The 27,524-nt window shown below is 57.5% G+C and overlaps 2 protein-coding genes across 8 annotated transcripts in view; both read left to right on the forward strand.

Annotated features, from left to right (window-relative positions):
- The window catches only part of EFR3B (EFR3 homolog B), a 118,401-nt gene extending 109,648 nt beyond the window's left edge, over positions 1–8,753 (forward strand). Inside the window, exon 24 of the transcript XR_009724973.1 lies at positions 8,741–8,753. The gene's annotated coding sequence lies outside the window, so the exon portion shown is untranslated. The remainder of the gene's footprint in view (positions 1–8,740) is intronic.
- The window catches only part of PTK2B (protein tyrosine kinase 2 beta), a 28,226-nt gene extending 2,361 nt beyond the window's left edge, over positions 1–25,865 (forward strand). For 3 of the 7 annotated variants that reach the window (XM_061350178.1, XM_061350175.1, XM_061350177.1), the window contains exons 2-31: positions 12,271–12,518; positions 13,339–13,517; positions 13,623–13,710; positions 14,075–14,154; positions 14,341–14,403; positions 14,724–14,778; positions 15,293–15,433; positions 15,937–16,011; positions 16,094–16,195; positions 16,412–16,529; positions 16,747–16,786; positions 16,875–16,921; positions 17,189–17,242; positions 17,558–17,655; positions 17,748–17,832; positions 18,294–18,394; positions 18,483–18,598; positions 18,781–18,881; positions 19,066–19,155; positions 19,606–19,810; positions 20,218–20,326; positions 20,456–20,521; positions 21,624–21,749; positions 22,483–22,629; positions 23,298–23,333; positions 23,605–23,632; positions 23,995–24,050; positions 24,292–24,438; positions 24,707–24,787; positions 24,875–25,865. In XM_061350178.1, the coding sequence (XP_061206162.1) occupies positions 12,312–12,518; positions 13,339–13,517; positions 13,623–13,710; positions 14,075–14,154; positions 14,341–14,403; positions 14,724–14,778; positions 15,293–15,433; positions 15,937–16,011; positions 16,094–16,195; positions 16,412–16,529; positions 16,747–16,786; positions 16,875–16,921; positions 17,189–17,242; positions 17,558–17,655; positions 17,748–17,832; positions 18,294–18,394; positions 18,483–18,598; positions 18,781–18,881; positions 19,066–19,155; positions 19,606–19,810; positions 20,218–20,326; positions 20,456–20,521; positions 21,624–21,749; positions 22,483–22,629; positions 23,298–23,333; positions 23,605–23,632; positions 23,995–24,050; positions 24,292–24,438; positions 24,707–24,787; positions 24,875–25,090 (3,057 nt within the window). In that variant the 5' untranslated portion in view covers positions 12,271–12,311 and the 3' untranslated portion in view covers positions 25,091–25,865. Of the gene's footprint in view, positions 1–7,843; positions 7,955–12,270; positions 12,519–13,338; positions 13,518–13,622; positions 13,711–14,074; positions 14,155–14,340; positions 14,404–14,723; positions 14,779–15,292; positions 15,434–15,936; positions 16,012–16,093; positions 16,196–16,411; positions 16,530–16,746; positions 16,787–16,874; positions 16,922–17,188; positions 17,243–17,557; positions 17,656–17,747; positions 17,833–18,293; positions 18,395–18,482; positions 18,599–18,780; positions 18,882–19,065; positions 19,156–19,605; positions 19,811–20,217; positions 20,327–20,455; positions 20,522–21,623; positions 21,750–22,482; positions 22,630–23,297; positions 23,334–23,604; positions 23,633–23,994; positions 24,051–24,291; positions 24,439–24,706; positions 24,788–24,874 lie in introns of those variants that run through there. The other 4 variants (XM_061350179.1, XM_061350176.1, XM_061350181.1 and 1 more) reach the window with 4 other exon arrangements.
- Positions 25,866–27,524: the final 1,659 nt, after the last annotated feature.

Below are 27,524 nucleotides of genomic sequence, written 5' to 3' on the forward strand. Positions count from 1 at the left end.
CTGCCGCCGTGCTGGGTGGGGAGTTCGGGGCACCATGGCCCGGTGCCGGGGGGTGCCCGGGCTCTGCCATCTCCTGTCGGCGTCAGTGTTTGCCCAGCGGCGGGGCGGTTCCTGCCTGCGCTCACCGCTCACCGGCACCGTGCCCGGGGGCACATGGGGGGAGCCGGAGCCGGGAGCGCTGCAGCGCAGGGGGTAATGCAAGAGCCCTGTGCTGGGGTTCAATGCATGGTCCCAGCGCGACACGCTGCTTCCGCTAACACAGCCCTGGCTGGGTAACTGCCCCACATCTCCCAGCTGGAAAGGGCGGCCCCACTGCCAGGTCCCACGGGACAAGGACATCCAGGGGATGTCTGACCCTATGGGCATGGATCGGAATGGACTTGGGAGTCGTGGAGGTGCTGTGTGGGGCTCGGACTGTCCCAGGAAGTGATGAGGAGCTGGTGACATGCAGCAGGGAGGGAAGGATGGATGTGTGCCCTGGGACTGTGCTGGACGAGGCACCGGTGATAGGGCAAGGAGGTGGGGAGAGGTCAGCACTGGTGGCTGGGCCTGAGCATGGGGTGTCTGGAGGCTTCATAGGCAGGACAATGCTGCAAGAGCGTGTCCGCTGCCTCCATCTCGGGCCAGATCTGGGCCCAGCACAAGGACAAGGTGGCCTCTGGAGCCCCGAGATCTGCTGGGTATGGGACAGCCAGTGCAGTGTCCCACTCCATCCATCACATACCCATCCTTTGAGCTGGAGGAAGCCCGAGGAGGGCATGACATTGGGGCTTGCCGGGGCACGGGAACACCCCAGGAACAGCCCCATCCCCACCATCGCTCCTGCTGGCATCAGCCGCATGGTGAAGGCCAGGGGGATGCTGTGCGTTCACCTCTGTGGTGCTGTGATGAGAGATCCTCATAGCTGGAGCCAAAATCAGGCACTTGCGAGCTTCCTGGTGCCTGGCAGGGAACGGCAGCATCAGGATGCAGATCATCCTTCGGGTTGGAGTTCTCAGCCCTGGTTTACAGCTCACAACCTTGTCTGTAAGGCCATAGGTGAGAGTCAGAGCGGGACAAGCTGCAAGGGACCTGGCTGTGTATGTGCCTGGGGAGCAGTGGAGAGCAGGGGATGTGTGGGGCTGCAGGGGGTGGCAGCAGCTGCAGGGAACGGGCTGCACAGCATCTCAAAGGACAGGCAGGGGTGCACACGCGGTGCATGGTGGTGATGTGCATGGGAAGCACACCCTCCCCTTTGCCAGTGGTGCTTTGCACACACCAATGAGACATGTGAGTGCAAGGGTCTGGTGCTCAGGGCCACAAGTGCCACTGTCCCCAGGCTCTGCGTTTCCATGCCTTCGTGCTCAGCTATTATTAATGCTCAGCATAAAGGCTGTTCCAGGCGCTGGGGGCTGGGAAAGCGGTGTCTGAATCATTTTGCTTTTTCCCTGGCAGAGTTATTACTCATGAGGGGTAGACGGAGCTGGGAACCTTTCGTGCAAAGCCTTGCTTGTGTTCCACATTGCAGTGGTGGCAGACCTCATGTGATACGCACGTCTCCTCCGCCGAGGCATCCTGGCACGCAGCAGGGGTATAACCTGGGATGCCTGGCACAAAAACGCAGGGAGACCTTTCCCTGGGCAGCCACAGGGGTAAATCAGGTTTTTCCCATGGGAAGTCCTCCCAAGGGGTAGCCATCCCTGTGGCATGGGATGGGGCATGGAGGGAGAGGGCCGGTGGCTGCGGTGGCATCGCAGTGAGGCCACCCGGCTCCATCTGGGGAAGCGGTTTCAAAGAGGGAACAGGAACAGGACGTGTTGGAGTGCAGCTCCCGTCAGCCCCCGGGGAAACCTCGCCAGAGCTCGGCTGGGCTTTCTGTTTCGGGGCAGTTTGCTAACATAGTTTCAACAGAACTTAGGTTACCACAGGGAAAAACCCAGCAGCCACGTTCCGGGTGGAGGGAAGCTTCTCCCACCAGTAAGGCAGATTAGCTGGTGCACTGGGCTGAATGGGGATGGCCCCACTGTGGAGAAAGGTGCTGTGCAGGGAAGGAAGTGCTGCAGATTCACATGCGCCTGGGAGGCCCAGTGTTTGTGAGCAAAGAGCTGCCTGACAGCATGAGCAGGGTTCAGGGTGTGAGTTATTTCATCCCTAGAAGTGTCACGTCACTGCTCAGAGCGGAGAGTGGCACGGTGATGCCCTGCCGTGGGGACAGGAGGTGATGTCCATGGAGGTTTTCAGCATCTTGGCCCTGTTTATTGATGGATGAGAGCTCTGCCTGTTCCCTGCTCATGGCCCTGCCTGGCACAGAGTCCTGGTACTGGTCCCGCTTGGCTGCCAGCTCCACCACCCAGCCTCAGCCCAAGCACTGCCATGGGCAGTAGCTTGCCATGGGCAACCTGACCCTGGTCTTGTATCCTAAACTGTCTCCAGCGAGTATTTGGGGTGCTCTGCCTCTGAGCCTTGTGCAAGCTGCTGCACAGAGGGCCACACTGCACGTCCAGCCACGCTGCACATCCATCCACGCTGCACATCCATCCACACTGCAGGTCCAGCCACACTGCACATCCAGCCACGCTGCCACATTGCACGTCCAGCCACACTGCACATCCATCCACACTGCACATTTATCCACGCTGCACATCCAGCCATGCTGCCACATTGCACATCCATCCACACTGCACATCCATCCACACTGCACATCCAGCCATATTACACATCCATCCACACTGCACATCCATCCACACTGCACATCCAGCCATGTTACACATCCAGCCACACTGCACATCCATCCACACTGGACATCCAGCCACGCTGCACATCCAGCCATGTTACACATCCAGCCACACTGCACATCCATCCACACTGGACATCCAGCCACGCTGCACATCCAGCCACACTGCATGTCCATCCACGCTGCACATCCATCCATGTTGCACATCCAGCCAAGCTGCACATCCATCCATGCTGCACATCCAGCCGCATTACACATCCATCCACACTGCACATCCATCCATGCTGCACATCCAGCCACGCTGCCACATTGCATGTTCAGCCACACTGCACATCCAGCCACACTGCGTGACCAGCCATGCAGCATGCGTGACCACACTGCACACTGCCCTGTTGCACACCCTGCCATGCTGTGCACCATTCCACATTGCACACCCTGCCATGCTGTGCACCATTCCACATTGCACACCCTGTTGCCCCTGCCCAGCTATACCCCTCACAGGCCTCTGTGAAGAAAACCATCTCTTCCCTTCGCAGTGCTCAGCCCCACAGAGGCTTTTCCTTCCCCCTTCTCTGTACAGCACTTGCTAAGTTAGAGCTGGGGAAGAGCTGGCTGGGGCCAGGCTGGTGCTCCTCTCCCTGCTCTGACCCACAGCAGGGCAGAGGAGGGGAGGAAGGGGGATTGCCTTCACCTCTCTCTGCCGCTGCAGCCAGAGGCAAAATACCTGCCTGGGTTACCAGGATCTGGCCTGTCCCCATGGCGCCCTGCTGGGGCCGCTTCCAGCTGACTGGGAATTTCCACCTGGCAGAAACCGGGACATTTTACTGCCTGGTGTTATCTGTGAAGGCTGAAGCACAAAGGGATTTCAGACGGGAAATCCCCCACCATCCCCAAACCTTCCACTTGCAGAGATAGCCTGGGATGCTGAACCAGCTCCAGCAGTGAGAGCATCACTGCCCTAGCCCTGCGCTGAGATGGGTGCCGTGAAATGAATTCCTGGGATCTGCTGCCCTGGTCCAAATCAAAAGAAAACCTCGAGGTCAAACACCAGGGACCTCCTGGTGAAAACTAATCAGAAATCAACCAATTTGGGTGAATTGGAGGGGAATAAATGTCCCATTTTGGCTTGAGGTGGTTCTTCTGCAGCTCATGCCAGGCGGGCAGAGGGTTGAAGGTACCTCAGAGAGTTGTCTGCCTTATTTTGTTATTTAAATTACATTTAAAAGGTTTATCTTTGTGAGAAAAAGGCTGAAAACTTTGCAAAGGGTAAAGAAGTTCCAGTTTGGTGGTGAAAGCTCATGTGAGGCTGTGCAGCAGTGCTAGGGATAACTGACGAGCAAGAACATAAAATGCCCCATCCCTGGCAGTGTTCAAGGCCAGGTTGGATGGGGCTTGGAGCAACCTGGTCTAGTGGAAGGTGTCCCTGTCCATGGCAGGGGGTTGGAACTGGATGGGCTTTAAGGTCCCTTCCAGCCCAAACCATTCTCTGATGGGTGGCACCAGAGCTGCTGATGCGCCTACCAACTATAATAGTGGAGCTTGGCAGTTTGGAAAGGGAATGGAATTACAAAGCAGGGCTCAGGGGGGACTTCCAAGCTGATGCTTGGTTGTGTTTCACCCGCAGAGAAGTCATCACGGTGCGGTGTGAGCTCAGATGAGGGCTTTTCCAGGCTGTGGAGAAGTGGCTGGAGCTTGAAATTCCCGGTTGGTGCAGGGAAAGCACTGCAGGAGCTGCAGTTTGGCACCCTCCCTGGAAGTTTCTGCTGGAAAACACCACAACCTAGCCTGGAATTTTGGAGGAGATGAGTTTGCTTCATGAAGCTGAGGTGAATTTAAGTCGAATTAGTGTAAGCACCCAGGAGCAGTCCTCTGTCTGCAGAGGGACCCTGATGGGCACCTCAGTTTGGTGATGCCACTGCACATCCTGATGCCACCTCCATCCCAAGCCTCACTCATCGGGCAGTTCTGCTCCAGACCCTCTGTTTTCCTTTTCTTCCGAAGGGAAGCAGGAGCAGCAACTCCTGCCGTTCCTATGGGTTGCTTGGCGACTGGGATGCTTAGCGACCAGGACCCACCAGCGCGCTTCCCGCCAGGCCAGAAATGATGCTGCAAGCTCTCGCCTGCTCCGCTTCCTTCTCCTGCAGAAAGGTTACTGGGAAATACACTCACCGTGTTCCCAGGAAGCTGTTTCCCTTCCCCAAAGAGAAACTTTGGGTGCTTGTTTTTAGCCTGACAGTGTTGTGTGAGTTTGGGTGATTTGGCTTGGTGGGGAAGGTTGAGCCCTGAGCCCACACCAGCTCCTTGCCCTGGGGATGCTGCCTCAGCCCCATCCATCCTCCTACATCATCCCAGTGCCAGAAACATCTCTAGCATCCCCCCTACAGCTACCCTCAAGGGCTTTCAGAGCCTCCCAGGCCTGATGTGGGGAGCTGTTGGAACATTTGACCCTTTTTCCTTACACTTAAGTTGCACTGTTCTTGGCTGGAGTAGGGTTGGATCCATTTCTGGTGGTGGATGTACATGGAAAAACCCAAGCACCAAGTGGTAATTACACTATTACTTGTAAGAATGAATGGGAACCCCAGGATAAACCCTGTGATATGGGATTGTAGCACCTCTGTGGGGCTGTGGGACTTTGGTCCCTTCCTAAGACGGGCTGGAATCCAGATCTCAGAGCTGGTCTGTGGTTGGTTTTGTGTCTGGCAGCTGCAGGCGGTGGGCAGGGGAGTATAAAACACAGTTTGCTGGCTCAGTTATGAGTTGTGTCTCTTGTAGCGTTACAGATGAACTGGGGGTTTAGGGTGAAACCCTCTTCTTGCAAGGCCTGGGGCTACTTAGGGGGTTGTGTCTTTTCGCACCGCTCCCCGTTGGGGCAGCTCAGATAAGCAGGCAGTTCTGGCACATCTCCATCGGGGTGCAGACCAGAAGGGACCATTGTAGCAAACCTTGCATCTGAAACCAGGATTGGGGGGAGGATTCCGTAACCCACACTGCATCCATGGGGCACATCAAGTGCTGTGGGGTGGCTGCTGGGCCCTGTTGACCGGGGAGGAGGTGGCTGGGAGCAGTTAGCAGGAGCTCAGGGGGGATATTTTGCCTTCAGGACCAGGCACTGTGTTATCCATGTCCAAAACATACAGGGCTGGGAGTACCGGTGCACCCTGATGGGAAGGCTTGCACCAGCATCCCAGCGCCTCCGGGACCGGCTTTGCCAGCATCATGCTGTCCCCATCTCCTGATGAGCCGTTCCTCCCCAGATGGTCCTGCCTCGTCCCATCCCCAGCTCCAGATAAACAGTGCTGCTCTGTGCTGGGAACATGGAGATCTTTCCCCCGTGCCTGAGTCACCCCCTCCCTCCGAGCTGTGTGCGTGGGCTTTGACGGCAGCGCTCCGGGTGTTAGTTCGAATCCCGGGGATTGTCTCACTGGCTGTTGGGGTGCAGGTCGCTGTCGCAGTGTTGGGAGATGGGATATGAGGGGGCAATGGGATGTGAAGCCACGTCCAGCCTTGCACCCAAACCCAACCAAGTGGAGGTTTTCCCAGTCTGAAAAGGGGGATGCCTGTCTGGGGGGGGTAACCCTCCTGGTTTAGCAATATGGATGTCCGATGGGCAGGAATGTGATGGGACCTGAGGAGGGCTGGGGTGCTTCTTGTCCACTGGGGGTGTTTTTGGCCCTTGTCAGGAGCTGCTCTTAAGCGGGGGAGATGTTTTGGGGTCCCTTAGCACAGGGCACAGCACCTCTGTACCTGCGCCAACCCCCCATGAGGCAGCTCCATCCGGAGCCTGTGCCACTTCCTTTGCTTTGCAAACACACATCACGTGCAGAGCCCTTGTCCCCCAGCCTGCCCCAGTGCTGCCTGCTCAGGGCTGGGAACTGGGGCAGTGGGAATGTCCCTGTGCCCCCCAGACAGCTCTCACTGCTGGACCCCGCGCCCTGCTGCCATCCTCACATCCCCTGAAGTCACAGTATGGCAGAATCACAGAATGGTTTGGGTTGGAAGGGACCTTAAAGCTCATTCAGTTCCAACCCCCTGCCATGGGCAGGGATCCCTTCCACTAGACCAGGCTGCTACAAGTCCCATCCAACCTGGCCTTGAACACTGCCAGGGATGGGGCAGCCACAGCTTCTCTGGGCACCCTGTGCCAGGGCCTCACCACCCTCACAGGGAACAACTTCTTCCTCAGATCTCATCTCAATCTCCCCTCTGTCAGGTTAAAGCCATTCCCCCTTGTCCTGTCCCTATAGGCCCTTGCAAAAGCCCCTCTCCAGCTTTCTTGTCAGCCCCTTTAGGCACTGGAAGCTGCTCTAAGGTCTCCCTGGCGCCTTCTCTTCTCCAGGCTGAACAAGCCCAGCTCTCTCAGCCTGTCTCCAGAGCAGAGGTGCTCCAGCCCTCAGAGCATCTTTGTGACCTCCTCTGGACTCACTCCAACAGCTCCATGTCTTTCTTATGTTGGGGACGGATGCTCCAAGTGCCAGTACTGGGGGAGGACTGGGACGGGATGTGCAAGGGAACGGGGCTGAGGTCGAACAGGCTGTGGCATGGCAAGCAGGGCAGTGTCATTGCACCCATGGCAGTTTCATGTCTGGCTCAAGCTCAGCTCCCAGCCGCTGCAGAGGTCCCAGCAGCACCCTGAGGCTGCATTTTTGTGTTGTCAGCCAGGTCTGCAGCAGGGAGGGAAAAACCTGCTCCCCCTGCCCACTGGGGACAGGGCTGGAATGATGGATGGGACCTGGGCACGGCAGGTTTGGGGTAAATAATGGGGAATGAGACACAAGTCTGTGAGCTTGGTGGACCACTGCAGCGATCTATTGGAGAGAACCCATCCCTGCTCCTAGTAACATGGTGGAAACTCCCTGGTTTCAGTGCCGAAGCAGGGCTGGAGCATGGTGCTGTAGGTGCCAAACATGGTGAGAGCGTTCCTGTTACTCTGGGAACCTGAGCAATAAAGTAATGAGTCATTTAAATACCTGCATAGATAGGGAAGGGCCTGCTGTGCCCTGCCTTAGCTGCCGCCTGCCATTGAGGAATGCTGCTTCCTGGGGTGACTCAGGCTGGGCTGGAGTCCCCATAATAGTGTTGCTCCTGGGGGTGTGTTTTGCTTGCATGGAGCCTGGATTCCTCTTGGTGGCTGCAAAAGAAGGGGCAGCACGGTTTGGGGTGGGATGTGCCAGGTCCTGTATGAGAGGTGATGGAGCCCATGGGCTGATCTGGCAGCCGAGACCCCCCTTGGTGGTCAGGGTAAGTTTCAGGTCACCCCATCCCCTGCTCCCTGCATGTTGGATTGGGTTGGATTCCCCTCGGCACAGCCGCTTCGGGGTTGTTTTGCTCAGTGGGACCCAGGCTTTTGGCTCTGCAGAGGAAGGGGATGTGAGATGCCAGCTCTGCCTGCATCCACCACCCTGCTGGGAGCACCCGGCCTGCTGGGTGCTATGAAATGCCCCTGCGCACACTCATCAGCCGCAGCAGGAAGTGCCAGCTCCATCAGCGCGGGCTCGGCGTGAGGATGCACACCTCGCTGTGAGCACTGCCTTTCCTCCTGCTCCCTGTGCCCTGGGTGCCATGGGGCGCAATGGTGGGGCTGAGACCCCTGCCTCGGGGAGGTGGGATGAGGGCTGAGCATGTGCAGACTCATCACGTGGAGGTGGGGAAGGGGGTTCGGTGTGACACCCTCGCTGCCAGCACAGGTACGTGTCGGGTAGGGATGGAGGAAGCAGCACCTGCGGTACCAAGCTATTCCAAGAACATGGGAGCGACCGGAAAAACTTCCTGGTCCAGGGCTGTGCTGGAGCGCGGGATGGGAGGTGGCTCTGGGCAGCCATGAGGACCTTTGGGGTGTCACCCGCAATGGAGGGTGCTGGGGGTGATGCAGAGGCTGCAGAAGGGGATGTTGGCAGTGGTGGCAGCCGTGCAAGCTCTCAGTTTCGTTTCGTGGGCTCCTCTGTCCCCATGTGCCTGGCTGGGGCCGTGTCACACATCCAACAGGACTGTGCCTGCTGGGTCCCGTGGGAAGCATCCCCATGCCAGCGGGGAGGTGAGTGGGCAGAGGGTGGGGGTACAAGGGGCTCAGGTTCTGGCTATGGCCCCTTCTCCAGGCCCAAAGCTGAGAGGCAGAGTATGACCAGGTCCATATGGGACACATGTCCCCTCCAGCCAAATGGCACAGCGATATGCCCCCAGGTGCTGTGCAATGATGGTGCAGGCACTGCCTTTACTGTGTTCCTGGCTTTATTTGGAATGGGCATTTTGGCACATGGAGGGACTACAAAGCTGGGGGATGCTCTGCTGGAGGGATGGAGCCACCCCCCATTGTCCATGCTGGGCTTGAAGGGACATTGAGACACAGGACGTGCCCTTGCTTATGCCAGCTGCCTCCAGCCCTGTCTGTCTCTGATTGTGATAGTCAGGGATGCTCCCTGCAGGATGCTCCTCGCATTCCACTCATCAGGGTAGGGACACAGAGGGGACATCCATCCCTTGTCCTGGCCTCATGGGCTCACCGACAGTGTGCAGGGATGCGCTGTGGGAATGGGGCTGGAGGAAGAAAGTAGAAAGTGAGAAAAAAGAGACAAAACAAATTATCTTTGGTCTGTGTGCCCTGAGAAATGCCAGTGCCCTTGTGAAGGCAGCCACTGCCCCCTCCGCTGAGACCTGGGTTCCCCCCTCCCCAGGGCTGGCTTGGGCCATCATCCCGCTTCACTGACCCCAGGATGGCCCCTCTGAAACCCAGAGGATGCAGGGTTCATTTTTGAGCTATTTAGTGGAAATACCTTTATTTTAGATATTTCTGGCAGCAGAAGCTCTTTGGGTTCTGCCTCTGCTGCAGAGCAGTGAGAGCTGCAGAAAAGCCTGAAGAGAGGCGTTTCGGTGCGTGCTGCTGAGCTGGGATGGGGAGTTGCTGGCTTTGCTTGACCCTGTTGCTGGTTGAGCCTGGTTGAACTGGAAACACTTGTCTAGCACACTGCAGTGCTGGACAGCCGCAATGTGGATGCAGTCTGTGGGCTGGCGTCACTCAGGGATGGAGCATCCATGGCATTGCTTGCAGGGATGGCCTCATCTTCACCAGCATGGCTGATGATGGGATGGGGAGAGGGGGTGCTGTGGTCATCCCCACTTCAGCCAGCCTGCGTGGGAGCTGGTCTTGGCTAAAAAGAGCATCAGCAGAGAGTTGACCATCGAGGTGTTCTGCAGAGGATGTGGGTTGCTGCACAGTCCTGCCTGTTCAGGCTGTACACTGCTGTGAAACAACCCCCCAGACCAGGTGTGAGATGCATATGAACCCACTTGCATGTGACCATCGGTGTAGCTGGACTCGCTGCTGGCCTGAGTCTTGCTCAGATCCAGGGTTAACATCCCAGCATCCTGTTACTGTCGTAGCGATGCTCCATCGCACTCATGGAGATGCAGAGCTTCATTCCCTGTTCCCTCGGAGAAACCTGGAGAACAAAGTCTGCACCATCCACATGTTGCACCGCTGCCAGCAAACCCCTTTGTGCAAACCTGAAAGTGCCAGGCTGTGCCACGCTTATTTTTAGGGCAGTGACTCAGGAGAGCTGCTTTAAAAAGCCAAAGCTCGCGGGAGGCAGCACACAGCATCCCGTGAGCACGCAGGATTGTACCGCGCTGTAATTACAGAGGAGCTGCCTCTAAGTGCTGTGCAAATGATGGTGCAAACCCAGTGAGGAAGGGGAAATGAGGGAATGGGGAGAGGAAACCTCAGTGGCCAGGCTGGGGAAAGGTTCCTGCCAGCAGCTCCTTGCTGCATGTTTTTCTTGCCGTCTCTCACTTGGTTTTGTAGAAGTCCAGTGCCAAGGCAGCTGGCAGCGAGGTTGAGCTGTGTTGTCCTGGGTGAGGTGAAGGATGCTCTGATCCTGTTTGACTGTTGGTCAGTGAGAAGCTCCCCATGACCCAGCAGTGTGTGCTTGAGCCAAGAAACCAACTGTGTCCTGGGCTGCATCACCAGCAGTGTGACCAGCAGGTCGAAGGAGGGGATTCTCCCCCTCTGCTCCGCTCTGGTGAGACCCCCCCAGGCCTGTGTCCAGCTCTGGGATAACAACATAAGAAGGGCATGAAGCTGTTGGAGTGAGTCCAGAGGAAGCCACAAAGATGCTCTGAGAGCTGGAGCACCTCTGCTATGGAGCCAGGCTGAGAGAGCTGGGCTTGTTCAGCCTGGAGAAGAGAAGGCTCCAGGGAGACCTTAGAGCAGCTTCCAGTGCCTAAAGGGGCAACAAGAAAGCTGGAGAGGGGCTTTTGACAAGGGCCTGTAGGGACAGGACAAGGGGGAATGGCTTTAAACTGCCTCCAGCCCTGCCAGGAACCCCCGTAGCACGCTGAGACATTTCCGTGTAGCAGCCCTGGCGTGACACACGAGAGCTGCAATGCTCCGGTTTGCAAACAGCTTCTCAGCTGTTTAATCAGTAATCCAAAGCCGGAGCTCAGGTAGGGCTCCAGCTGAGGAGCACCCTAACGGGTGAACTTCCACCTTTCGTGTCGATTTCATGCCCCAGAAAGATGACTTTGGAGCAGCTCTTTGCAGACCTGGATCCATCCCATGCACCTGTCTGCGGTGGCTGGTTTTCACTCCTTGCAAAGCCCTGTGCGTTCCCAGGGAGCCAGTGGCCAGGCTGAGACAAGCTCCTTTCCCCTTTGGGAACCTTATGTGAGCTGAGTTTGCCTGGCCTCAGCAACCTGGAGCAATCCCTCCTCTGTGCCAGCCCTGCCCAGCTTGCAGCCCGAAAGCCGCACGAAGAGGATAAAGTTGGATCCATTTGGATCTTCCAACAACATGCCACATTAATTGTTATTCTCAGCAGAGGGAGAGCTCAAGCCTCTTCCCTTCTGGCTCAAATGACATTTTTGGGGGTTCAGATGGTTTTATCCCTCTAAAAATAAAAGACCAAATCAGTATAAATCAGTATCCTCCTTGCAGGGGAGAAGGGAACTGTTTGCTTGCCCCATTGTGCTTTTTACTGTCTTCTTCCAAAGCTCTCTGCTAAATTCAGCTTGGTTGAGGGGTCACAGTGTTGAACTGCAGCTGCAGGTGTCTGTGATGGGAAGCTGCAGCCTGAAACCTTCACCCAGGTTTCATGTGTGGGGGAGAAAACGGTGAGTGCTGTTGACACAGAGGTGTTGCTTTGGAGGTTATGGGGACACAGAGGTGTTGCTTTGGAGGTTATGGGGACACAGAGGTGTTGCTCTGGAGGTGATGGGGACACAGAGGTGTTGCTCTGGAGGTGATGGGGACACAGAGGTGTTGCTCTGGAGGTGATGGGGACACAGAGGTGTTCCTCTGGAGGTGACAAGGACACAACGTTTGGCTCAGATGAGCTGGCCTTGGGGTCCTGGTGGTGGCAGTGGCCAGGGGGTGCAGTGAAAGGGAGGACACCCTTTGTCACGCTTGCTCTTTCTTTACTGTCTCTGTCCATCTCTATCCACCTCCATCCATCTCCACCTCTCCATCCCTTCCCTTCCACACCCACCCTGGGGTGTCCCTGCTGTCTGCACCCCACCCTCCCTCTCCTCACCCCAGGGGTGACTCCCCATGGTCTCTCCCGCAGGGAAGGGATGCTCAGCTCCTAGCACCCCGGGTGTGCTGAGGATGTCCACCATCCCCGAGGCCCTGGGTCGCCCACGAAGCAGCTCCTCCCGCAGCCTGGCTGGGACGCTGGAGGCCACCATAGGTATGGGGACGTTGGAGATGGACAAGGAGGAGATGCGCATCCTCAAGGTCTGCTTCTACAGCAACAGCTTCAACATGGGCAAGAACTTCAAGCTGGTGAAGTGCCCTGTGACAACGGAGATCCGGGTACATGGGCAGGGGGTTGGATGGGGCAGGGAATGGGGGGCTGTTTTCTCCACCTGGCATCAGAGATAGCTCCCTTCCAGACATCCTTTCCCATAGCATTGGTGGCCTCCAGAGCCCTGTGGCTGAGAAGCACCAAAGCCTGGAGGACACAGGAAATTTGGCCATAGCCATGGGGAGTCCAAAGCACCCAGCTCTGTGGCCAACAGCACCTCCTGTTGTCCTGCTAGCCAGGAACCCAGGTCCTTCTGCCCATCCCAGTGGGATTTCTGCACCCAACATCTGCCCTTTGCTTGTGCAGACATGGGGCTGGAAGTACAGTGAAGGTGATATTGATGCCTTTCCATCACAGTCATGGTGGCATTGGGCCAGCAATGTGCTCCTCATCCTTCCTACCTGGAACGCTGTGGCATCCCAGCTGGTAGAAGATGCGTGGGCACCGGGGACCAGTGCTGGCTCTGTGCTTGGGTGCTGCAGGGACGGTGTCCGCCAAGGGAGATGCAACTTGATGTAGTGGAAGGTGTCCCTGCTTATGGCAGAGGGTTGGAACTGGATGGGCTTTAAGGTGCCTTCCAACCCAAATCATTCTGTGGTTCTGTGTTCAGGCTGTGGGTTCTTGCAGATCAAGCAGGAGGCATCTTTGGGGGGTTTGCATGGATACCACTGGGGCAGGAGGTGGCTGTGCCCCAGGGCTGTGTTTTCACTCCAGGGACATTTCTGTTGCAGTTGTGCTGTATTTCCTGCTCATTTTCCCACTTCCCAAAGCTCCTCCGGAGCCTGGCCGGGGATGTTTGGCTCTCAGCCCTGCTCCTTTCCACCCCAGGAGGTGATCAGGTCCATCCTGGTGAGCGGCCGCATCGGGCCTGACATCAAGCTGGCCGAGTGCTATGGGCTGCGGCTGAAACACGTGAAGTCGGATGAGATCCACTGGCTGCACCCGGACCTCACAGTGGGCGAGGTGCAGGAGAAGTACGAGTGCCTGCACCTGGAGGCCGAGTGGAGGTAGGACCTGTGGTGGTGCTGTCCCCCTCTGTGTCCCGAACCCAAGTCCCCTTAGAGGGAAAGCTCCTCCAGCCTGGTCCTCATCGGGGGCTCTCCTGTTGCCAGGTATGATCTCCAGATCCGCTATCTGCCAGAGGATTTCATAGAACGCTTCAAAGAGGACAGGACCACCTTGCTCTACTTCTACCAGCAGGTCAGGGGTGGCCCTGGGGGTCTCCTAGCCCCAGCCAAGTCTGCTCTGCAGCCCCCCTGAGCCACCCATCAGCTCCAGGAGGGTGTTTCCTCCTCTCCAACCCAGAAAACACGATTCCCAAGAGCCCCAAGAACCTTACAGCCCATTTACCTTCACCCACACCCTGTGGTCCCATCCCACTTGCTAGACCTGTGCATCTCCATCAGGGACAGTTCCAACCCCTTCACCCCTCTCTTGCCCCTACTGCACCCCAGTGCGGGATGCAGAAGGGCATGGACCCTGTGAGCATCCTTTGGGAGCATCCCCTGACAGCATCCCTTGGGAGCATCCCCTCCACTTCCTGACTCCCTCGTCTCCTCGGCAGCTCCGGAGCGAGTACATGCAGAATTACGCCAGCAAGGTGAGCGAAGGCATGGCCCTGCAGCTGGGCTGCCTCGAGCTCAGGTACGTACCTTGCTCTGTCCTGACCCATCTCCTGCAGAGGGAGGGCTGGGGAGGATGCAGGAGTGAGGCTGGGGAGGGTTTTGCATGAGAAAGGGAGTTTCCAGCTCTTTCTTTGCCGTGGTTGGGGGGACGTGGCGGAGGGATGCGAGCACAAGGTGGATTTCTCATGTGCCCCCCTTCTCACAGGAGATTTTATAAGGACATGCCTCAGAACGCTCTGGATAAGAAGTCCAACTTTGAGTTCCTGGAGTGAGTAGGCACAGCCTGTCCTGCTGGGCAAAAAAACCCTTATCCCTGAATCCCCCACCCTATCCTGAGGGGATGTGCATCTGCAGATGGCTTTCCTCACCCTCGTGCATCTCCTCATCCTCCCACAGCCATCTGCCCTGCGCACAGAAGGGCAGATGTGAACCTTTCACCCTAGTCTATGGGGGTGATTTCTCCCCCAGAGCACCCCATTCCCCCCTCAGCACCCACTTTCCTTGGTGCATCCCCCGCACTGCTCTGCAGGCTCGGAGCAGGGGTCCCACGGGGCTGTTAATGTGCATGGGGGGGTTTCTGATCCCCAGGAAGGAGGTGGGTCTGGACCTCTTCTTCCCCAGGCAGATGCAGGAGAACCTGAAGGTGAGGACCGTGTGCGGGCACGTGCAGGCTGGTGCATGGCTGCAGGGTGGGTGAGCGTGCACAGGCCTGGCTGGGGTGCTCACATGCACACCTCAAAGTGCATGCACAGATTTGCACGCGTGCGTGCATCTGCATGCACATACCCGTGTGCGTGTGTGTATGCGTGTATAGGCATGTCTGCACACATGTGAAGGTGTACGTGCATGCATGTAGGCACATGCGCTCACATGTGATGATGCACCTGTATGCAGACACACGTGTATGTATGCATGCACACGCATGGCCATGTTTGCACACATATGTGCACACTCATACATGTAAAGGAGCACGCACACATGGAGGCAGCCTGGCCTGCACACGCGTGTGGATGTGCATGGATGCAGGTTCACATCTGCATGCATATGTCTGTGTGCGTGCATGTGTCCATATGTGTCCATATGCACCCTCTGCACCCCACATTCTCGCTGCGTGCCCGGCCTGTGCCCGGTGTTCCCAGCGGCTGCTGTGCCCGCAGCCCAAGCAGTTCCGGAAGATGATCCAGCAGACCTTCCAGCAGTACGCGCTGCTGCGGGAGGAGGAATGCATCCTCAAGTTCCTCCATACCCTCGCCAGCTTCGCCAACATCGACCAGGAGAGCTACCGCTGCGAGCTCATCGTGAGTGCCGGGTGGGATGGGATCAATGGGATGGGATGGGGTGGGATGGGATCAATGGGATGGGATGGGTGGACAAAGCCACCATCCTGTGGGCTGCTCCCTGCCATGGTTCCCACACTTGGATGGGCACTTGGCCACCCTCAGCTCAGAGGGGTCCCTGTGGGGAAGGCTCTGGGGGGTTCTATTTGGAGGATGCTGTGAGCTGGGGATGTGGTGGGGGCTCTGGGGACCTTCCACATGCAGGGGGCCAAGCGCAGGGGGTATGAGCCAGTGCCTGAAGCTTCCTGGGAACCCCTTTGGGGCCAGGAGGAGGAGGAACACCTGCAATGGTCTCCTTGCCTTGTACCGTCCACCATCCTCTTTCCAAACCATCCTCTGTTTAAGTTCCTCTGGGAAGCTGTTTTTGCCCCAAGGTGTCTCACACATTGCAGCAGGTTGAGTGGAAAACTGCCTTTTGGTGTCTTCCCACCCAAATTGCATCCTCCCTCTGTTTCTACCCTCAGCAAGGGTGGAACATCACAGTGGACCTGGTCATTGGACCCAAGGGCATTCGGCAGATGACGAGCAAGGAGGCCAAGGTATGGGCATGCATTGTGTGCTGGCTGGGGAGCGAGGTTGGCTGCTCTTAACCTGGTGGTTAAAGTCAACACCTCTCCCCAGCCCACGTGCTTGGCTGAATTCAAGCACATCAAGTCCATCAAGTGCTCCAGTGTAGAAGAGGGCCGGGCTGTGCTGCAGCTGGGGCTCAGCGGCACCCCCCAGGTGAGGAGACACTGGGAGGGTGCCCAGGGAGCTGAGGGATGTGGGATGGGGGATTCCCTGGTGCCCTGGGGTGGCATTGCATCCCTGCGGGCCTCTGTTTCCACTGAGAGAGGTCCTGCCTCCAGCCTCAGCTGAGGGGAGGCTGCCCCTCATCCCAGCACCCCGCTGCCCCAGCTCTGGGCTTACCTGTCCCCCCCTCTTTACCATCTCCCCCAGTCCCTGGCTATCAAGACAGCTTCTCTGGCTGAGGCGGAGAATATGGCTGACCTCATTGATGGCTACTGCCGGCTGCAAGGGGACTTGGAAACCTCCCTCATCATCTTCCCCAGGAGAGGTGAGCACCCTGGGGGACACCGACCCCACCAGGGTCCCTCTTTGTGCCCCCAATCCGCACTCTCCATGGCCACAGCATCACCCATGGCTTGGAGCGAACCCAGTTGAGAGCCACCAAACTCACTGCACATGTGATTGAGGCATTGTAGGGGGGGCCCAGCACCCATCAGGCTGTGATGGGGTGGCTGGGAGATGACTGTCTGTTGTCTTCTCCACAGAGCGGGAGAAGAGGATCAGCCTGCCGCAGATCCCAGCCCCGTGAGTACCACCTGGCCCCAGAGCAGGGCTGGCACCTCATCCTGCACCCTGTTCCGCTCCCTCACCCTGACCTCCTCCCGCCCCACAGGCACCTGGAGGAGAGGCAGTCCACACTGTCAGACAGCGTGAGCATGGGTGAGTTTTCAGCTCTTCCCTTCCCACCAGCCCAGGGGATGCCGGCAGGGCTGTGGGACAACAGTATCCAGGGATTTGGGGGTCTGGTGGGGATGGACACCCCCAGCCCTCTGCCTGGGGGGGTCAAGATGCAGCTGAGCATTCCAGGGGAGGGCCAGGCTGGCAACCCAAAGGCCCTGGTGTCTGTGGGGTGGTCGGACCCCATTGGGATGCAAGAACCTTGGTGAGCTGCCTATATCCTCACCTGCAACCTCCTTCTTGCCCCAGACTCTGATATTTATTGTGAAATCCCTGATGAGTCCTCAAGACCAAGGTCTGGAGGTAGGTGCCAGCCCCCTGGGTGCCCTTTAGCCCATCACCATCTCATCCAAGTCCTCCAACTTCCTCCTGCCTACCCCAACCTCCCATCCCATCCCCGCCTGCACTGCCTGCCCTACCACCATGAGGGGGTGAAGGAGCTGGGATCTCCCCTTGTGCCATGGGACAGGATCTGTGGACCCTTGCTGAGGGGGGAGATGGGAGGATGGGTACCCAGAGATCACCATTTCCCGCTTAGCGTGGGGACTCTGCCCATGGAATGGGCAGGGGTACAGGCACCTTCACTGCCACTTCTGCCCTGTCTCCCTGTCCGTGTAGTCCAGCACTATGGGATCTCCCGGGAGGACGTCACATTGGGCAGGATCCTTGGAGAAGGTTTCTTCGGAGAGGTCTACGAAGGGATCTACACCACCCCGGTGAGCGTCCTGCCCTCTCCCTGCCCTGCCTGCCTCCTCCATGGCTGGGGGGAGTGGGGTAACGCAGCCATCACCCTGCCTTCTCCTTGCAGAAAGGGGAGCGGATTAACGTGGCCGTGAAGACCTGCAAGAAGGACTGCAGCCCCGAGAACAAGGACAAGTTCCTGAGTGAAGCAGGTATGCCCTTCAGTGGGGGCAGAGCCTGCTCACATCCCCACCAGGGCTCACACAGCGGGGCAGAGGACCAGTGTGGTGGTTGCAGTGCTGCAGTGGTGGGGTGTTAGAGACAAAACCGTGTCCTGGTGTCTTGGGGATGCAATGCAGGATAGGGCAGGAGGGAGGTGGCCCATGCCCTAGCCCCTGTGACAGGGCTGATGTCCAAAATACCTGGTTTATGAGAGGGATAGCTACAGGGGCAGGAGAAAAGCTGGATCCATCCATCACCTGGATGGAGATCCCGAAGCTGGAAACCAGGAGCCCCAACCCCTTTGAGGATGTGCTAGGCTGTTACTGGGAATTCCTCCTGCTCTGTCTCCAGCTTCATGGAGAGACCTGCCCCTCCACTCCAGGAAAGAGTTTGGGGCTCCTGAAGAGGGGAGTCCCCCCATTGCAGGGTGGCTGATGTGGTCTCTCCACAGTATTGATGAAGAAGCTGGACCATCCCCATATCGTGAAGCTCATTGGCATCGCAGAAGAGGAGCCCACCTGGATCATCATGGAGCTCTATCCTTACGGAGAGGTGAGAGGAGCTCTGACACTGGAACCCATCCTGTTCCCCTGCCACCCTTCCTGCCCCTGCTCAGTCCCTGTTGCTTGTCCTGTTGCAGCTGGGGCAGTACCTGGAGCAGAACAAGCACTGCCTCGCTGTGCCCGTGCTCATCCTCTACGCGCTGCAGATCAGCAAAGCTCTGGCCTACCTGGAGGCCATCAACTGCGTGCACAGGTAGGGCAGGAGGGAAAAGGAGCTGGGCAGGATGCTGGGATAGCAGGGAAGGCAGGGGGACGTGCAGGTGGGCAGCAGGAGCAGGCAGAGGCTGAGGCTGGCAGCATCCTTTGCTGCAGACCCTTTTGGTGAGCTCTCCTTCTCCATCCCTTCTCCCCAGCCAAGGGTCTCTCTCCTTGCAGGGATATTGCCGTGAGGAACATCCTGGTGGCCTCCCCAGAATGTGTGAAGCTGGGAGACTTTGGGCTCTCCAGGTACATTGAGGATGAGGAGTACTATAAAGGTAAGAGCTGTGTGATGGAGTTGGGGCTTCTTCCAACCCTGTGAGGGTAGAGCAGACGGCAGAGTTGGCACACAGTGGGACTCCCTGCAACAGAAAGGGGCTGGGGCAGAGACTGTGCTGAGACCTGGCTTCCTATCACACCCTCCTGCTCTGAGCACTGTCACTGTCATGTCTCTCCCTCCAGCATCTGTCACTCGCCTCCCCATCAAGTGGATGTCCCCCGAGTCCATCAACTTCCGACGCTTTACGACGGCCAGTGACGTCTGGATGTTTGGTTCGTGGCTGGGACAGGGATGGAGCGTGGTGGGACAGGGACACAGCGGGGTCCTGGGCTTCATCCACCTCCTGTGGCATCGTCTCACTGAACAGGGACAAACCCTGCTCTGGAGCAGGAGGGTTATCCCAGCCTTGCCCTTGCAGAAAGGGCTCCTTGGGCAGACCTTCCTCCAACTCAACCATCGCTAGGTGCTTCCTCCTCCTTCAGTGAATTCAGGATGTTGCGGGGCTGAATTAAACTCTACTCCCTGCAAGTACCCATCCTGCTGCCTATCCGCCCATCCCACAGCCCCTGGTATCTGTCTGTCCATCCCTATCAGGATGGCCAAGGAGCCAAATGACCTGGAGTCACACAGCAAAGCATGACACTGTCACCAGGTCCCCAAAACCACAAGCACGGTGCTGGTGGCTTCAGCATCATCTGAGGTTGCTCTTGTTGTTCCCACAGCCGTGTGCATGTGGGAGATCCTCAGCTATGGCAAGCAGCCCTTCTTCTGGCTGGAGAACAAGGATGTGATAGGGGTGCTGGAGAGGGGTGACCGCCTGCCCAAGCCTGACCTCTGCCCCCCCATCCTCTACACGCTCATGACACGCTGCTGGGACTATGACCCCAGTGAAAGGCCCAAGTTCAAGGACTTGGTTTGCAGCTTGAGGTGAGCGAGAAGGCAGGGGACTGATGATGATGGTTGGCTGGGGGGGCATGGTTTGATGGAGGGTGGGTGAAGGAGAAAATGGAGCTGGGCAAGATTCTGGGTCTGGAGTTTTGTGGCCAAGCCTGAACTCAAAGGACTGTTGAGACCATTTGAGCCCACCTGCCTTGGGAGGTGGTGGCGCCTGGGCTGAAGTGGAAACAGTTTGCTTCCCATGGAAGGGTCTTGCAGGGGAGTCCTGGACCAAGCCAGGACCAAGCTGTGTCCTCCCAGTCCTTTCCCTTTGCTCTTCCCATCCCTCCTTGTGTTTTCCATGGCCCATCTATCTCAAGCATCCTCGGTCTCTGGGGTATGGGAGATGTGGCAAAGCGCCCTCCGGGGTCTGTCTCTCTCCATCTCCCCCTGTGCAGTGACATTTACCTGATGGAGAAGGAGCTGGCCAAGGACCAGGAGAGGAACAACCGCCACCGGCCTCCCAAAATCATGGAGCCGCCGTCCTTCCAGGAGCCACCTCCAAAGGTGAGCAGAGGGCAGAGCCCATGCAGGCAGGTTCATCTCTGTGCCTCAACCCATTGGTGGGTGCTGCAGAAGGGGGACCTCCCTGGGCTCACACCCACCATGCATTTCTCCCTCCTCTGCCCCCCGCAGCCCAGCAGACCCAGGTACAAGCCACCACCCCAGAGCAATCTCCTGGCTCCCAAGCTGCAGTTTCAGGTAAGGTGGCACGGGCAAAGCATCCCTCAGGGACATAAACAAGGGGGTCAACACCAGAAAACCCTGTCTGGAGCCCAAGCCCTTGGGGGCTTATGGCTCTGGGGGATCCAAGGTGCTCTGCACCATCACCAAGTGCCTTCCACCACATTGCCAGCAGGACACTGCATCGCTGGGGACTCAGCCCTGTCCTGCCCTGCCTGACCCTTGTTTTGTCCACCCTTGGAGCTGGCAGAGGCTCTCACCCCAGGGAAGGGGGATTTTCAGGCTTGGCATTGGCAAGTTTGTACATAGGGCTGAGAGGAGAGAAGGTTTGCTGCTCTCTGGTACTACCTGGGCTGAATTTGGCCTCTGCAAGGACCAGTGATGGTCCCTGGAGCATCCGGGTAAGCTCTCAAGAACAAGTCCAGAGAATGGCTGTGAAGATGGTCCAAGGGCTGGAGCATCTCTGCTATGGAGACAGGCTGAGAGAGCTGGAGAAGAGAAGGCTCCACAGAGACCTTAGAGCAGCTTCCAGTGCCTAAAGGAGCCGACAAGAAAGCTGGAGAGGGGCTTTTGACAAGGGCCTGTAGGGACAGGACAAGGGGGAATGGCTTTAACCTGACAGAGGGGAGATTGAGATGAGCTCTTAGGAAGAAGTTCTTCCCTGTGAGGGTGCTGAGGCCCTGGCACAGGTTGCCCAGAGAAGCTGTGGCTGCCCCATCCCTGGCAGTGTTCAAGGCCAGGTTGGACGGGGCTTGGAGCAACCTGGTCTAGTGGAAGGTGTCCCTGCCCATGGCAGGGGGTTGGAACTGGATGGGCTTTAAGGTCCCTTCCAACCCAAACCATGCCATGATCCCATGAACTATTCTGGGTGCTCTTTTGAGGCTGGGTAGGGGTCCAGCAGTAGTGCAGGAGGTCTCAAGCCCATGCTCAATGCAGGAAAGAGCTGAGCAGGGAGGAACGTCATGATCCTTGCAGCACCGACAGGCATGAGGGCAGAGGCTGCTCCTGGTGCCAAAGCTGCTCTCCCCCACACTGTCTGCTCTGTCTGTCTGTCTGTCTGCACTAACCTAACCCTCCGTGGCCCCGTTTTGTGCCTGCACCCCCCGCTGCCCGCCTGCAGGTGCCCGAGGGTCTGTGTGCCAGCTCCCCTACGCTCACCAGCCCCATCGAGTACCAGTCTCCAGCCAACTCCCTGCACACCCCACCACTCAACCGCCACAACGTCTTGAAGCGCCACAGCATGAGGGTAAGAGAGGGATCCCCCCCGTCCAGCAGCATCCAGAGGATATCCCAGTCCTGGGTGGCCTCATCCCATGCACACTGGGGACCTTGCAGGAGGGATGCTCGCTGCACCACACGCTGCTTCGTGCTGCTGCCTCCAACGCTTCAAGCTCTGTGTTGCTTCTGATCTTGCTGTAGGAAGGGCAAATCCTGTCACCCCATGGGTGCTGTTTGTGGGCTGGAGGGATCCAGCCCCATGCTCTGCATGTTTGCACGCACATCCCGGTGAACGCATGTTGGTGGATGAGCGGCTGGCACTGTGTCCCCAAACCCAAGCAGGGGATAGGTGGCTGCCACTCCTTGGGGCTTTGGATCACCTCCTCATGCTCTCTTGTCACCTGAAATGCCACTGGTGGTTTGTAGCCTAAGCTTGGCTATTCTAGCCCTGAATATGTTGGGTATTGGGGTGCATCCTGTGATGCTCTGCCTATCACGCTAAGACAGCCACGTTGCTGAGTGCCTCTATGATGAGATGCTCCTAGGGTGGCTGGGATGCGGTGGTGGGAAATAGGGGCCCAGCTGGCAGTTTCCTCTCCATGCTGGACACCCAAGTGCTCCCCAGATTGGGTGTTCATGGCTGCTGGGTTCTGGCGCATGGCTTGCATGTGCAGACTGGGGCTCTGGCTCCTGTGCCAAAACTGAGGGGTGGGGGGCTCTAGCTCCTTGAGGCCCCCCCATCACCAGTCTCTGCACACCAGGAGGAAGACTTCCTCCGTCCCAGCAGCAGGGAGGAAGCACAGAAGCTCTGGGAGATGGAGAGGCTCAAGATGCGGCAGGTCCTGGACAAGCAGCAGAAGCAGATGGTGGAGGACTACCAGTGGCTGCGGCAGGAGGAGAAGTCCCTGGTGAGTGGCCACAAGCCGGGGGCTCCCAGCTCTTGCACCGTTGTGAAGGTGGTTGAAGAGCCACTGCAGGCAATGAGGTTGCTCTTCATGGCTGGAAATCCCTTGGAGGAACAGCTCCTCCAGCAGCCAAACCTCTTGCACCCTTGGTAAAGATGTCACAGAGCTGCTTCATTTCAAAGTGGGTATTTTGAGACTTGGGCAACTTTTAAATGCTTTCAATCACGTCTTAATGAGATTTCATCATGCTTTTGAAGTCAGGACTGAAGATAGCTAACACGTGACTAATGCATCAGCTACTGGTGAAACAGGCCTGGAAGGAGGCTGGAAATGTTTATTCAATTGACTTGCACTTGATAAAGCAAAGCCGAGCTCCCCTCTGCCCCGAGCAGCTGCAAACAGCTCCTTGAATTCATCTTCAAGGGGGTTTGAGCAGCACTTTGGGTTTCTGGTGCCCCAGGAGCAGGCAGGGTGCAGATAGGAGTGGTGGGGTGGGATGGAGATGGGACCAGCAATAGGCATAAACCCCCTTCCCCTCCCGCATTCCCAGACCCTGCAGGGATGCATTCCTGTGATGTATTCCATGAGTCACCCAGAAATCAGGAAAATCCCTTTTTCCCTCTATTTTTCCTTTTTTCCACACCTCTCACAAAGCTTCTCCCCCTTTGCAGGACCCAACGGTGTTTATGAACAACAACACTCCTCTGGTGAGTAGTGCCATCCCTGGAGAACCCAGGTTAAGGGTGTATTTGGGTGCAGGGGGTCCTTCTTTTAGAGGTGTCTGGAGATCCTCATTTGCTTTGGCATGGACGGAGGATAAATACTTACATATATTCCCTTTGCACTGGGAAAATGAATCTGCAGATGTCCATGGGGTTACTGGTGGTGCGGAGCTCCTCACCAGAAGCCCTGGGAGGGGATGGCGATGCTTCCAGCCAGGACTTTGTGCCCCTTATTTGCTGTTTCTTCCCCCCACAGCTGCTCCCGGAGAAGGAGATGGATTACAGTGAGTGCCCACCGACGCATGGGGAGTGGGGCTGTCCACCCAGGAGCACCCGCTTTGGGGCTGCACACGGGAAGCCCTGCACTGAGCCTCAGGGCTCTATCCTTCCCAGCTTTGGGCTCCTCCATGAAAGAAATCCCCGATCATGGAGAGCAGCTTTGCCTGCCCTGGGGAGGGGGGTCTGCTTGTCCCAGTCATGGGGGTGCAGGGGGGTCTGACCCTGGAGGGAGATGGAACAACCAGGATGGGTCAAGGATATACTGCTGTATGGCGGTGTGGGATGTGGCACAGGTCCCAGGGGCTTTGCATCATGCCCTCATGTCATTGGGAGCAGCTGGAGTGACTCTCCTTCCTTTCCCTTACTGATGGCATAGCGGAGTTCACCGGGCCCCCCCAGAAGCCTCCAAGACTCGGGGCACAGGTAAGACCTCCCTGGATTGGGGCACCATGGTCCCAGTCCTACTCCTCCATCTCCACAGCCTCATTCTGCCTCCTCCACCTCCATCGTCCCCCTGCATCTGCATGATAGCACTTTTCTGACTACCCAAGGCCCCATGGGGGTCAGAGATCCAGCAGCATCAGGGTGACGGGTGGGAGGTGGATGGGTCTTTCCCTCCTTGCCCCCTCGGTCTGTCTGATCCCATTGTGTCCCTGCTCCACAGCAGTCCATCCACCCGGCCCCCACTGCCAACCTGGACCGCACAGATGACATGGTGTACAGCAATGTTATGGACCTAGTGCGGGCTGTGCTGCAGCTGAAGAATGAGATCGGCCTCCTGCCCCCGGAGGGGTACATCCTCGTGGTGAAGGTAGGGAGGACAGGGAGGGGACAACATCAGTGCTTCTATGGGGAATAGGGGAGTTGGGAATGAGTCTGCAGCGTGGTTCCCACCAAGCATCTGTATCAGGAAGGTCTTGCATATACAGGAGGGAGCACTTCCAATATTCCCAGCTCCTCCTTTGGATCCTTGGGTCAATGATGGGAGGGTTTCCAACATGCCCTGCTCTTCCATTGGGTCCTTGGGTCGATACTGAGAGTTATCAATACATCCTGCTCTTTCTTGGTGTCCTTGGCAGAACGTGGGCCTGTCCCTGCGGAAGCTGATCGGCAGCGTCGATGAGATTCTGCCTGTCCTGCCTGCTGCCTCCCGCACTGAGGTAGGTCCAGGGAGGAGGGAAAGGGATCTGGCATGGGGTCATGTGCTGGTAGCATCCCTGTCTGTAACCCCTGCGTGTCACGGTCAGATCGAGGGGACCCAGAAGCTGCTCAACAAGGACTTGGCTGACCTCATCAACAAGATGCGCCTGGCGCAGCAGAACGCCATCACCTCGCTGAGCGAGGAGTGCAAGCGGCAGATGCTGACGGCCTCCCACACCCTGGCTGTGGATGCCAAGAACCTCCTGGATGCTGTGGACCAAGCCAAGGTCCAGGCCAACCTGGTGAAGCTGTGCTTGGAGTGAGAGCAGGGTTGGAGGGAGGGAAGCAGAAGGGGTGGGGAAGGAGAAGAGGGAGAGCATTGCAAAGGAGCTGGCTTTTGTGTCTCCCGTTGCCTCGCCGTCCTGCCCTTCCTGTCCCCGTCCTCCTGCAGCCGCTCGTGTCTTTAGCATCGTCTCGTCGGTCTTCTGAAGAAGGGAGGCATCTGGTGAACGGAAGGGGCTAGGGGGGACCTGGCCATCCCTGAGGGTGGCTGAAGATCCCTTTGGCTCAGCAGCTCTGCTCCCCGGCTGCCAGCAGGTCCGTGTGTCCATCCATCAGCCCCTCCAAGGATGGCCGGCCGCAGGCGGCATGTCGTGATGGGGACCTGGACCCTGCTCCCCACTGCTGGGAGTGGGGGGCTGCGTGGGGGGTTCCCAGGGGCCACCAGAGCGGTGGCTTGAGGGACTGTTTGCATTTCCTTGTACATTGTATAGAAGAGTCTATTTAATGATGGAAAGCAGGTCCGTGCGCCATAGCAGAGCTGCTTCTAGTGCCTGTGGCCAGAGCACGCCCGGCCCCAAACCTGCAGAGCACAGGGAGGGATGGGACCCCATAGACCACAGCCTTCGGTGGCACAAACCAGGAGAGCGGTGCCTGTTCCAGCTGAGTTTTCTCCAAGCTGCTCTGTGTAAGCAATGATGGCAAACCAAGTCTCTGTTCGGTTTGTGCTTTGAGTTGGAAACCGTACGGTTCGGGCTTTTCCCCAGCATCTTCCCACAACGTTGTTCGTTCTGGCTGATATAAACCATGCACAAAGTCCTGCTGTGCCCGCACTTGCCTGTCACTCCCATACAATGGGGACAAGTCCTGGTCACCAGCACCTCCTTAGAAAGAGTAAGGGTCGTGCTGCTCGGAGCTCTGAGCTGTCTTGCCATCATGGGGATGTGCTTGCCCGGTGACAGCATCCCTGGGAGAGCTGCTGGGGTGAACCTGGGTCTGCTGCATCCACATCATCTCTGGAGCCTCATTTCCCTCCTGTGGAGTTCACAATTCACACTGAGGGCTGTGGACTCCCCCAGCTCCCAGAGAAGAACTGAACCATGATCTTATCATAGCATCACAAAATGGTTTGGGTTGGAAGGAACCTTAAAGCTCATCCAGTTCCAGCCCCCTCCCACAGGCAGGGACACCTTCCACTAGACCAGGTTGCTCCAAGCCCCGTCCAACCTGGCCTTGAACACTGCCAGGGATGGGGCAGCCACAGCTTCTCTGGGCAACCTGGGCCAGGGCCTCACCACCCTCACAGGGAAGAACTTCTGCCTAAGATCTCATCTCAATCTCCCCTCTGTCAGGTTAAAGCCATTCCCCCTTGTCCTGTCCCCACAGGTCCTTGTCCAAAGCCCCTCTCCAGCTTTCTTGTCATCCCCTTTAGGCACTGGAAGCTGCTCTAAGGTCTCCCTGGAGCCTTCTCTTCCCCAGGCTGAACAAGCCCAGCTCTCTCATCCTGTCTCCATAGCAGAGCTGCTCCAGCCCTCAGAGCATCTTTGTGGCCTCCTCTGGACTCACTCCAACAGCTCCACATCCTTCTTATGTTGGGGCTCCAGAGCTGGATGCAGGACTGCAGGGGGGGTGCTCATCAGAGCAGAGCAGAGCTCTGCAGAGCACTACAGCCCATGTACCATGTTAAACACATGCATACACACATCCAGCTGCACCTGAGCACTTGCTCTCTCATGCGTCCCATTCCCAGTTGTGCACACCTGAGCCTGCCAGCACTGGAGGCTGCACAAGTGGCTGCAACACCCCCAGGATGTGGTTGTCCCTCTGTGGCACCGTTTATTCCAGCCCATTTCACTCCTGAGAGCACAGTGTTTCCAAACCCCGCAGACCACACTCAGCGCTCCGATGGCTCCGTCTCCTGGAGCAGAAAGCATTGCAGGAATATCTGGTGCCTCTTGGGGCATATAAGGAGTAGATGCTCAGTAAGCATGGGTCCTTCGGGGTATATGGAAGCTAGAGGTTAAAAGCTGGATTGCAGCGGTCATTGGAGCCAGGTGGTTTGGGATCTGATCTGTGGGATAATGTGGAAGCAACCATTTGTGCTGGCAGGTTGCAGAGGGTCTGTCCCTGGGCTGTGCTTTGCAACCCCCATGCCATGTGTCCGAGCAGGGCCCTCCATCCCAGCACCATACCGCTTCTTCATGGACCTTCTTCATGGATCTTCTTCATGAAGTGTTATCACCTGCCCCACATCATGGATGAGCACATGAGCTTGTCACAGTAAACACCCTGCAGTCAGGACGTGTCCTAAAGCGGCTGTAAGGTCCTCTCTTCTTGCCCAGCACACGGGAGTCACAATCAGACACAGCTCTTGGGTTTTCGGTAGGGCTTGGAGCAGCTTGAGGAAGCAGATGCCTCTCTTAGATGACTCCAGCTTGCACTCAAGCAATGGGGAAGCTGTTCCACACCTTCCTCAAT

The sequence above is a fragment of the Neopsephotus bourkii genome, unplaced genomic scaffold (assembly GCF_033783945.1).
Source record: "Neopsephotus bourkii isolate Nb327-2 ecotype Australia unplaced genomic scaffold, CSIRO-AGI_Nbou_v1 NB_481, whole genome shotgun sequence".
Lineage (NCBI taxonomy): Eukaryota > Metazoa > Chordata > Aves > Psittaciformes > Psittacidae > Neopsephotus > Neopsephotus bourkii.